Below are 11,957 nucleotides of genomic sequence, written 5' to 3'. Positions count from 1 at the left end.
CTTGGGGATTGAGGTGCATCAGAACGCGTCCGGCATCACACTACGACAGACTGTATAGGTCCAGCGCGTTGTTGAGTTGGGTGGGCTCACCGACTGCAACCCGGCTCTCAGTTCGATGGAGGAGAGGGTGAAGCTAAGCCGTGACAGCACGGCTGAGGAGGTTAGGCTTAATAGATTCGTCTCGCCGTTTAGATTCGTCTTATGTAATGGGTTTTGTAAATAGTCTACGTTTAATACTCCTAATTAGTATCTAAACATTCGATGTGACGGGTGCTAAAAATAAGTCAGTGGAAGAAAACAGGGCCCATCAACAAGTTCAAGTGGCCAAGCAGAGCGAATCATACACAATCTTTAACACATTCGCCAACAGGCAACATCAGATAATATTATGAGCAACCTAAGGAGAGTAGATGAACACCGAGACCATTTTTGCGAGCTTCATTGCATTGCATTGTAGGTCTTCGTTCCTCAGCTTGGCGTTTGCGATTTCACTTCATCATACCATTCCCATGCGTTGAAGTTACAGGCTACAGTGGCTGAAGCAGGGTCAGGACTCGGGACAGCAGCAGCAAGACGGGTCCCATGGATAATTATTCGAAAAAAATAGACGGGTCCCATGGATCGATCGCAACTTGGATGCTGTGACCACCTGTTGGACAACAAACTACTGCACGCTCCTCTTTAACCCATCCAGCAAAAAAAAAGAAAAGAAAAATAGTGATTATTCAAAAAAAAAAGGAAATATAGAAGGCAGGTTTAAATGGCAGCATCGGTGTCGGCGCCTAGCATGGCAGTAAGCAGTAAGCACAGGCACACCTCCCCAGCGGCAACTGGCAATGCTCTCAGCAGCACAAGCTTCACGAGATAGTCATCAAGCAATGATGCTGTGACTGCAGGAGAGCAGAAAAGATCTTACTCGTGCTACCTACTGTCCATTACTCCAGATTATCCACCGACACCCAGCATATAACACAAAAAAGCCTCATATCCTGACGCCACTCCCATAACATAATACTACAGCAAGACAATGTGGACCCTCAGCACCACAAACTTCAAACTGAAAATCAACAATGGTATGCCAACAAGGTACAGACATCAGGAAATTAAATAAACTGACCTCAGCAACCATAGAACATCACTAGCACAGCTAGGGCCTCAAAACAGAAAGCAGATACAAATGGATCTGCCGGCATGCAAATGCTCAATATCATGCTATCAGCTAATATTAAACAAGCAAATCTTGATGTATTAGTTTGATATTACCAAAGATTCAGCACTCTCTTTTTTCCAAATGATCAAAAGAGACTACTGTAATAATCACATTACTTCCTAGCATTTAAGATTAGAGTTTTTGTTTTATTTGCTTCTTAGTCTATTTATGTAACATAGCTTTAAGGTCAACAATAACATGATAATGAAGAGGATGGATACAATACAGGCATAGACTAATACAAAGAGTCAAAACAACCATAGGGGCATAGGGCAGCGTGTATGCCAGACTAAAAATGGATCTAAAATTCACAATAATGTTACAGATACAATAGAAAGAGAATGACTAACTAATAACCAGTCAATAGTTCAAATGAGAGGGGGAAAAAGACGTGACATTATGTTGACTAGAGGTGTCTTTAGGCAAAGGCTACAATTATTCTGTGTTTTCGCTAGTTCGGGGTACAGGCAAAAGCATCAGTACATCTATAAGTAAAATTGATTATGACCTACTTTCAGGCGGACTTCACCGGAAGTGGCATCATACAACTTACCTGAACATTATAGGCTACTATCTTATACGAAAAATCCATTTAAGAAAAGAAAAAATAAGTGTCCAGTTTCTTCCATTATATTCACTGCTCTATACTCATGAGACAATTGGCAAATACATTCACAAAGTCAACAACTTGAAGCATCATCTCAAAAGAACATGGCTACTGACAACAAACATCACCTCAGCAAGAAATGACTGGTGCATAACCAACTTCTTTTGTGCGCACTAGCAAAAAAATTCCTTCCAAAAGTCTGAAAGCATGGCCTAAATAAGAAAGCTATAGTGTGTACCATACTGCATACATCATTCACGCCAATCTGAAGCCTGCCATTTCTAAGTTGTGGGCCATCATATCAAGCTACTGTTACTACTACAGTTTCCCCAGTTTTGTTCATAGCATTGCCTGTGTCCAACATAGCATAAAGTGCATATTAGACATTTCAAAAGAAGTAAATATTATACGACACACTGGAATCGTCATACAGCCTAATATAATTCTCGCGTGCCTTGTTTTCACTGGAGAACACATGGACATTATCAATCAAGCAAAATGATTTATAAAACCAATGGCACATAGCCCTAATAAAAATGCAGGACACTGCACATTCATTGTGAATGTCTAACACCGTCTGTTGGGTTAACAAAAATGTCCATGTAACGCTAAGTTATATGTTCATAAGCAGGCACCAAATATATCAGAATCAGGCATGTAAGACTGCCATACTAAAAAGATGATCAAATTTAAATAATAAATCTATGTTTTAATGTAGTTACGACGAGGGATGAATTTTTATCTTGCAAGCTTTCAACTCAACAACTGATAGAAATCTGACATGTTGATGTATTGCAATGCTGGTGATCGTGAGGACCACAAACAGCAAAACTTAGTGTTCGATGGATAGTTTTTTCAACTTTTTGCTGTCTCCTATACCCATGGTGGAAAATGCATTCGCAAAGTCAACTACTTAACTTCAAGTTGAAGCATCATTCTTCAGTGAAAGATGGCTACTGACAATAAGCACTAACCCTGGAAGAAATAACAGGTGCAAAGCCAACTTCCTTTGTAGGAGCTAGCAAAAAGTTCTTTCTTAAGGCCTCAAAGCCTGACCACTATACTACATCACTCACAACAATCTGAATCCCTAGGCATTTCTAACTTCTGGATCATGGTATTAAGCTACTAATTACAGTTTTCCTTATCCATATGCATTGTTCAACATGGCATATAGAGTGCATATTAGCATTCATTCACACTTGAAAGGAAAAAACAACCAAAAAAATAGAAACCCCAAGAATCGTCATACAGTCTAGCTGTCAAGTGCCTTGCTGTCAGTAACAGCAAAGAACACCCCAACATTGTCTACTGAGCAACATAATTTATAAACCAAAAGTGCATAGCCCTAATAAAACAGCAAAACACTGCACATTCATTTTCAAGTCCAATTTGATACATTGGGGTAACAGAAGTGTTTGGGAAATGAAGTTTTATCTATGGCCTTTTTATTGTTGATTGGTAACGTAGGTATAATCAAATAGTATCAGAGTAAGAAATTAGGATCACTAAATAATATGCATCCAATTTGGTGATGGTGAGGACTAAAGGCATCAAAACTTAGTGTTCAAGAATGTGTTTATCAATGTATTTGATGTCTAGAGTCTCGACTACATAAGTGGCATATTGTACCTGAGTACCTCTGAGATGTATCCTGTCCTGCATCTTGTTCCATCATACTAAAAGAAGAAAGAGATGAATGAAAAATAAGGCAAGCTGAGTATGCAAAAGATAGGAAAGGCACAAGTCATGAACAGTGCTTGAAACTGAATTATCAGGAATCAACTAGATGGTTTAAAACTGGATCCAATCATCCTTGATACTACAGAACATAGGTGCCTTCATTAATCATCATGGAGTAGGCTTCCTGCAACCACATACATCTATGCCCTAGAAGTTCCTTGTTTTCTTAGATGCTTGACCCAATTCCACGAGTTTCCCTTGTTGCTTCGGCAGGTAAGCACCTGATAAAGACATGCCCCCATAGGGGAACAAATAAAACTTGTAAGTCACAACTGTGAACAACCCCAACCATCACCTAGCAGCAGCACAATCAATCAGGCAATTGATTCAGGAGCATACAATGCTCACTGACCTATAGAGCACTAAACTGGTCTTCACTCAATTGGACCATAGACATATTCAATAAAACAACAGACCACAAAACTATGTACATACTGCAACCAATTTCAGGAGAAATCCCTTCATACTTTTCTGTTCTTACCGGGCCTGGAGACGAGGTTGATGCGGGACCGTGGCGCGGCGAACATCCAGCTGTCGTCATCAAGCGATCTCACCTCCCTCTGCAGCGCCTCCATCACCTCCGACTTCAGTTCTGCGCGGAAAGGGATAACCCAATCGGTCAGCCACCCAAGCTAGGGCTTGCACGAGAAAGGGAGGCGTCTTACCAGCCACGGCCTCGTCCTTGCGGTAGAGCGCGTCGATGGAATCCGCGACGTCTTCCGCTGCGGAGACGGCACCTCCGCTCGCCGCCGATACGGTCGACCTCGCCGGCGAGCTCATCTACGCCCTCCCCTCTCGGGCCCGACTGCTCCGGCTGTAAGGAACCAGCGGCGCGCCTCTGAGCTCGACCTCGCCGACTGGGAGCTGACGGATTGGACGAGGAGGCGTCGGTTTGTCGCTGGCCCGGCGGCCTGTTAGGAGCAAGGGGAAGCGCCCTTTCAGACGAGTAAAATTGAAACACGTTCAGATGGGTCAGACCCTCAGAGTGTCACGCCGAAGTGCCACAATTCTTTTCGGGAAAAAAAAGTGCCACAATTCTGCGAAGCCAAAATATGAAAGTTTTTTTTTCGGAGAGAGAGTACTTCATTCATTCAGTATGCAACAAATTACAGTCAAAATTGATTAAGGGGGTGTTTGTTTCTTTAGTCACTCCTAAAATTCCTGTCACATCAAATGTTTAAATATTAATTAGGAGTATTAAACATAGACTAAATATAAAATCAATTGCACAGATGGAGACAAATTTGCGAGAAGAATCTATTAAGCCTAATTAGTCCATGATTTGACAATGTGATGCTACAGTAAACATGTGCTAATGATGGATTAATTAGGTTTAATAGATTTCGTCTCGTGAATTAGCCTCCATCTGTGTAATTAGTTTTTATAATTAGCTCATGTTTAGTCCTTCTAATTAGCCTCCAAATATTCGATGTGACATGAATTAGTCCGGACTAAATCCGGACTAAAGATCCAAACACTCCCTTGTACACAAAGTGGGGCTCTGAAACACCACGTGGCACAATGCACCGTATGTCTAGCAAAATAGGCAAGCTCCCTTCTAATTTTCACAATACATGACTAGCAAGAGCCTCAATGCTCCCTTGACCTCCTCATGCAAGAAATGCCATCTTGATCGATCTTCAGAGCTTGACTTAAGATGAGCCACCACGTTGGAGCAATCTGATTCAATGATAGTAGGCTTTTTAATCCATTCAGCTGCCAGTTGGACACCCTCACGGCAAGCAAAGACCAATCACGGAGAATACGCCAAGAGGACAGTAAAACATGAGCATCATGGTCGCCGATGACAACTCCAAGACTTGCTTCACCTGTTTGCTCACAGAACGATCCATCCACGATTAGTTTCACCCAGTCCACAGGGGGAGGCGACCAGGAGGACTTCTTGGAAGCCACTGAATGCCGATCAGAACCATTTGACTTCCTTTTCCAAACATCCAACTTTGGCCCTTTGCCCTTTATGTCAGTTTCCTTGTCACGCCGGATTTGTAATAATGTTTCCCAGTAATTTACCAGAAAGCGTACAGACCCTGAAATAGAGCAGTCCCCCTTGCCATGTACTGCATCGTTGCGTACGCGCCATGCATGCCATAAGAGAAATAGGGTCTGGGCCCTCTCCTCTAGACTGAGATCAGTTAGCAGAAGTAACAGCCATTCTGGACCCGATTTCATGAACTTTTGTTCAGGTGCAATCTCCCAACTCTTTCGTAGTGCCTGTGGAAGAGCTCTAACTTTAGTACACGAGATGACAGCATGGAAAGCATCCTCCTCTTCCAAGCCACAAAGTCTGCAGGAGCTATCCACTTCTAAATTTCTTCTCTTTCTGTTCTCCATGGTGGCCAAGGCATCTCTGGCCAATCTCCAAGCAAAGATTTTTATTTTTTGAGGAACAGTTGTAGTCCAGATCGATGCCCATATTTTGCGATCACCAACGCCCTGGTTACTTGACGATCCCACGTTCTGCTCCTTCGTGAACTCATGGACTGCAAGGCGATAAGCACTACGGACAGAGAAAATGCCACCCTTTCATAATGCCATGCCAAGAAATCATTCACTTGTCTTGTCGGGATAATTATCTTCAGTTTCATCGGCTGTCATACATATATTTATGGGTACACCGGAAAGTTTGACAGTTCCAAATATGGAGCCGGATACCGAGACGCATCTGATATGATATGAAGAACATGGCGCAGGACGGTGTAGTCTACATGAAAATGCAAGAACTAGTCGAGGATTAAGAAAGTGCTTGTTGTAATAACTAATAAGTGTAAAACTCCTCTAGTCATATCCGACTAGTATTCTTGTAAATCAACCGACCTGTATGTCGACATTTAGTAGCGTCAACTAGTGAAGATTTTCTGCGTGAATCCTCGGATGTGTTAGCTCGCAAGACACAAGAGGTTTATACTGGTTCAGGCAATCCGTCCTACGTCCAGTTCGTGGCACAACTTTTTTATTTCCTGTGCTCGAGGGCTCAAGTTTGTAGCAGGGGGTTACAAACGGTGTGTGTATGCATATGTGCTCTAATGAGGATTGAATCCCTTTCTCGTTCCCCATGCCTTTATATACACGGTTCATGAGAGGGGTTACATTCTCGGTTGCGTCCTCTTATTCAGTCAGGCATCTCCCTCCGACTGGTGGTCGTGGGCCCTATCCCTCAGTCGGGGCTTCTCCTTGCTTGACTTCCGTTGAAACCTTTGTCCGGACCCCTTCGTTCAGTCACCTCAGTTACCGAACTCGGCCCCTACAGGTATTCGAGGGCGGAGCTTGCCATCAGTCTCATCACCTGGCGTCGTCATAACGGTGGACGAAAACTGGATGGGCATGACCGGGTACAGCATTGCGACGCCGTCACCGACTATGGATCTTTATCTTGAAGCAGTTGTCGTTCCTTCCTAGGCACAGAATACGGTGCGTCCAACTGGCCAGCCCGCGTTTCCTCATCTCGGCCCACGCGAGCACCGGTGCAGTTGTCATATCAGGCAGACCTAGCCACGCCCTAGGGACATGGTAGGCCTAGCCCATCGTTGCGCCTTGGCCTTCGCTTGGTAACTTGGACCAGGCTAGCAGCCTATTTATCTCGGTTCCTGAGCCTCCTTCTGGGGCACTGTCGATCAGCCGGGCAATGATGATAGTGGTTTATCTTTCGGCCTAATCGGTGTCTTCTTGCTAATCTCACCATCTTCCGGATTTGTCGATAGATTAAGGTATCCCTAATCTAGATATCTGTTAGTAGCTCCTGAGTCCTTCTTCGAGTGGAAGTCGGGGAAGGATTGTGTCCTGTCAATGGTCCCTCTTTTCGTCACTCCTGTCAGTCCAGCGCGTGTCCTTTATTTTACTATAATCAAGTTGTGATGGGATGGTTTTCTACTCCACATCCCGTTAGGGCGACTTGTAATCGCGTCCAATTACTCTTTTCGTCTGGCCGGTCAGGGGGGGGAGCATTTTCCATACGCGGGCGCCATGGGGACTGCGCCTTTGGGAAGGACCTTCTATCATCTGCGCATAGCTGTGGTTGGATATAAATGGGGGGAGTAACGTCCCCCTCCTCTCATCCATCTTAGCACTCCGGAGGAGATGGTGTTCTTCCCTTCCTCCGATGAAGGGAGGCCTCCCGACGGGGCCACTGGCCTCAAACCATGGGTGTGGTTCTGCCTTAGGTGATAGGAGAATGTCGGCGAGTGGAGGGCTGTGACGAAGGCGTGTGGAGGCAGCAGAGCAGCCGGTTTAAGGACAGCTTCCATGCTGCCCCTAATACTGTTGGCCATCTCGTCAGTACTATTGGCCATTTCATTGGTGAGGTGGCCAGTTGTGTTGATATCCACGGTTGATCCAGGGACACTTGGTTAGCCGTGGGTGTCGTCCTAGTGGGCGCTGGCGTTTGTCCAGGTACCATCGCGGATGGCTCGCCATCTTCATCCGGTGCTTCCCACCGGGGGCCCGATTGAGCGATGGGCCTTATCCTAGCTCTTCTCCCAGCCTTTGATCGCCCCTTGTGTAGTGGTCGGGGTAAATGCTTCCTTTTGAGTCTGTTTGAAAGGAGCTTCCCTGGCCCTTTTAGGCAGGCTGCTGATGCTAGCAAAAGGTCGGCGAGGAGCTTTGCTACCTCATTCCACCGCGGTTGTAACACCGGTAGCTGTTTTCTTGCCTCATCATCCTAATGGGTGACGGCTATCGGGGATAGATCCCCAGTACCCGCAAGGAAGGAAGAAGGCGGACTCCTACTAGAATTCCCCTGTAATCCTACTAGTATTCCTCCTTGTAACCGACTAGTAATCCCGCCTCCTAGAGTATATAAAGGAGGGTAGGGGTCCCTAGATCGGTAGGCGAAGACCTCATAGAGAACCATCATCAATAGCCAACAATCAGGCTACACAACACCCAAACGCAGGGCGCAATATACAACACCCCAAATAGGACGTAGGGTATTACGCTACTCTGGTAGCCCGAACCTGTATAAATCCGTATCTTGTGTCCTCGCTTTTACCTTCGAGTTCCAGGTCCGGCGATCCCCCACCTACCAATATATTACCTCGGGATGCCCCTTGGTAGGTTGCCAGGTATAAAACACCAACATCTGGCGCGCCAGGTAGGGGTGATTGTCGAGATCATCGAGCGAGCTTGAAGGATCTCATCTTCAAAATCAATCTACTTGATGAGAAGTAAGTTGTCGAGTTCCAATTCGAAGCGGATACGAGAATCTTGTGGGAGATCAATTGGTTGTCAGCTTGTTTGCTTGCAAAAAGCTACAACACTGGTTGCACTGCTATAGCTGATCATCCTCTGTGGTTCCGTGTGTCGCTCAAGGCTGATGATACGCTACTGCTCCACGCCCGGAATTATTTTTCCATCTCCGAGTCGAAGTCACCGACAATGCATCTTAAGATAATTGCCTCCAATTGCCGAATCCTATACTGAAGCAATGAAGGCCAATCAATATTCCATCTACTACTCATGCGCTGAGGAAACTATCAACTTGAGTACTCTTTGTGCAAGGCTACTTTTTGGAGTTTCAATACACGTACTAGGAAGGCTACCAGGAGATCTATTCCTCTTCATACACGTACTCAAGAAATGCACGTGGAACTTCAGCATGCATGACTACGCTGGCTTCACCAGAAGGCTTAGCGATACAATAGCGACTACCTAAAACTTCTCGTCTCGACTACAAACTAGTCGAGGGCGGGTTCCATGTGATCAACAAATAGTTAGAATTGACTCCAACTAGTCGGCTTCATCAACAACTGTCGCGACTTCACGACGACCACTACGGCTTCGTCGACAATCGTCCACGAATCAAGCTAAGTTACTTTTTAAATTATTTCATATAATTTTTTTGACTTGTTTTTCACATGATGGGCAACGCGCTGAGTACTTATTTGTGTATGCTTCTCGATGGGAATTACCCTTTGGAGCTACACCATGTCGACTATTCCTGGGGTATGTTGACCGACCGTCACGGGCTAAGTACATCGAATTAGGAGGCTATGGCCACGAGCTTGGTGCATTGAGTGCTGGAGGCTTACAGCGGCTACACCATAAGGAGGCACAAATCCTATGCGCGGCAATATGCGCTCTTCTCGCTAAAAGGCAGAAAAGTCTCAATGACTACTTTACACGCAATCGCGCTCTCTTTTTATCGCAATGTCGACTACTTATTTTTGCTGTCTCCTTTTAGCGGTCACTAATCTCCTCGAGCAGAACACGCCTTAATCCATGAAAGCCTCAAATTTTTAGTCATGCCTAAATGCTAGGACATGAGACAAAGATCTCCGTAGCAGCAATGCTAGCACGCGTACACGCGGCAAAGATCTCACACGCAGTGGCAATGGCTAAACAGGGACTGAGAGCCTAAATGTAATAGGCTAACTACTCAGGAAAAATATGGTCAAAATAAGAGCATGACGCACAACATTTACATTACATTTATCACTGAATAACTTTTAGTAGTTTCAATATTCTACAAATATTCTACATAATGTATGCTTTTTTTTTTCAGGTCAAGCTTTGACGACGACTCTTCAGGACGCTCAGCGTACTCCAGTGGCTTAGTTAGCTTCTAAGCTCGGGGGCTAAGTGCCAAATAACTACTCAACGTGGCTCCTACGGCTCACCTGGTGCATAAGCTTGGGGGCTAGACATCGCAAAACTACTCAAACGACGACTGTCGTGAAAACTAAAGCTCACTAGACCCTTGAATTGATCATGTAATCATTTCAAGGCGAGGGGGCTGATAAGCTACACCCAACAATTGATTTTTTTAAAGATTTTATTGACCCTCAGCCTGATTCTTTGATTCAACCTAAGGCTCGAGGGCTACTCCATATGGAGTGCGACTTTCGCCGCCCTCCATATCACATTCCAAAGATGAAGATTACAAAATTAAGATTATCAAGGCTTGAGCACACCATAGCCTCATGGAAGCTTTGAAAAACTTTGAAGATTTAGCTAGACAAAGTACTCGAGAAGCACTAAACTACTTGGCGAGGATCTAAAAAGTACTCGAAGACTGCTGCATTCGACTATGAAACGCTTAGGGGTTTGTCAGGGATAGATCCCCAGTACCTGCAAGGAATGAAGAAAGCAGACTTCTACTAGAATTCTCATGTAATCCTACTAGGACTCCTTCTTGTAACGGATTAGTAATCCCACCCCCTGGAGTATATAAGGAGGGAAGGGGTCCCTAGATCGGTAGGCGATGACCTTATAAAGAACTATCATCAATAGCCAACAATCAGGCTACACAACACCCAAGCGCAGAGCGTAATATATAACACCCCAAACAGGACGTATAGTATCATGCTACTCTGGCAGCCCGAACTTGTATAAATTCGTGTCTTGTGTCCTCGCTTTAACTTTTGATCCATGTGCTTGTTTTTTGGGCTGGTGGTTTCTTTCATTCCTTTGGCCCAATGGGCTAATAGCCCTTCGGCAGGGCGGCGTCCCACCATGCAATGCACTAGCGCTGCTCGCATCAACTCTGTTAGAAGTTGAAGGGTCACCCCATGACTTCACGCTGTTAGGATCCACCCCATCCTTACCACTGGCGGTTCCGCTTCCCTCGCTCCGGCGCGAGTAGTGGCAGGCCCTGTTGCGCCTGCGCACATCCCGTCGGTTCCTCTCCTCCTCCTTTATAAGCCGTCTGGGGGTGATAGGGATCTATTCCTTCTCCCCTCCTTCCTCATCTCGCATCCGCACGCCGCTCACTCCTTGCCACTGCACACACTAGGGCTTGTTGCACCTTCGACTCCACCACCGTCGCACCATGGGATCACCTCCGCTTGGATCCGTAGCCTATTCAACAAGGGATTCCTCCTCCTGCAGGAGGAATCTGGGTGGAGTCTTCCCTAGGGGGAATCCTTCCATGAGCCTCAATCGGTGAGACTGTGGTCTTCACTCCGTTCTATGATTGGGGGCTCGGCTTGCCAGTGCATCCATTTCTCCGGACACTCCTCCACCATTACAAGCTAGAGCTGTGACACCTTAACCCTAACAGGTTGCTCCACTTCGCCGCCTTCATCACCTTCTGTGAGTACTTCCTCGGCGTGCAGGCGAACTTCCTGTTGTGGGTGTATTTCTTCAACGTGCACATCGAGACTTGCCCCAGCCTTCGTGGCGAGGGCAGTGCTTCCATCGGTGGTGCCGGCATCTGGCTGCGACTTGGGAGGGGGAGGGACCTCTTTGGTATATATTTCAAAGGAGCAGTTGGAGGTTTCTTGACGACGAGGAGCTCACTTTGATCACGAGGTGGTTCATGCGCTTCAATGACAACCGCAAGAACTGATGAAGGAACAAAACAACTGCTTTGAGTGTGGCAAGCCAGGTCACTTCGCCGCCGACTGCCTCGACAAGAACAAGTCCAAGAACGGGTATGACTAC

The 11,957-nt window shown here is 45.7% G+C and overlaps 1 protein-coding gene across 6 annotated transcripts; it reads right to left on the bottom strand.

The window, feature by feature from the left end:
• Positions 1-307: 307 nt before the first annotated feature.
• On the bottom strand, positions 308-4,505 carry LOC101768921 (protein SAMBA). Of its 6 annotated transcripts, none has more exons than XR_215896.4 (5): positions 4,226-4,505; positions 4,042-4,152; positions 3,699-3,781; positions 3,450-3,496; positions 308-2,168 (listed from the first exon to the last, which is right to left on the bottom strand). XR_215896.4 is itself a non-coding variant. In XM_022829847.1 (5 exons), the coding sequence occupies exons 1-3, from the start codon at positions 4,338-4,340 to the stop codon at positions 3,708-3,710; spliced, it is 300 nt and encodes a 99-aa protein (XP_022685582.1). In that variant the 5' UTR covers positions 4,341-4,505; the 3' UTR covers positions 308-2,168; positions 3,458-3,496; positions 3,699-3,707. The 6 variants fall into 6 exon arrangements, 4 of the variants coding, with proteins under 4 accessions (XP_022685582.1, XP_022685583.1, XP_004983551.1 ...); XR_215897.4 differs by having other exon boundaries at positions 308-679; XM_022829847.1 differs by having other exon boundaries at positions 3,458-3,496.
• Between the last annotated feature and the right edge of the window lie 7,452 nt (positions 4,506-11,957).

This window comes from Setaria italica, chromosome IX (genome assembly GCF_000263155.2).
Source record: "Setaria italica strain Yugu1 chromosome IX, Setaria_italica_v2.0, whole genome shotgun sequence".
In the NCBI taxonomy this organism is placed as follows: domain Eukaryota; kingdom Viridiplantae; phylum Streptophyta; class Magnoliopsida; order Poales; family Poaceae; genus Setaria; species Setaria italica.
The sequence above is the reverse complement of the archived record's forward strand: the minus strand, read 5'-3'. Positions and strand labels throughout refer to the sequence as shown.

What these genes read in the sequence shown, in the direction of transcription:
- LOC101768921 (XM_004983494.4), bottom strand. Translation starts at nt 4,340, where the DNA reads ATGAGCTCGCCGGCGAGGTCGACCGTATCGGCGGCGAGCGGAGGTGCC. An exon ending in CAAGGACGAGGCCGTGGCTG is followed by an intron (nt 4,153 to 4,225) that starts GTAAGACGCCTC and finishes CTTTCCGCGCAG; the next exon opens with AACTGAAGTCGGAGGTGATG. An exon ending in CAACCTCGTCTCCAGGCCCG is followed by an intron (nt 3,782 to 4,041) that starts GTAAGAACAGAA and finishes TGTCTTTATCAG; the next exon opens with GTGCTTACCTGCCGAAGCAA.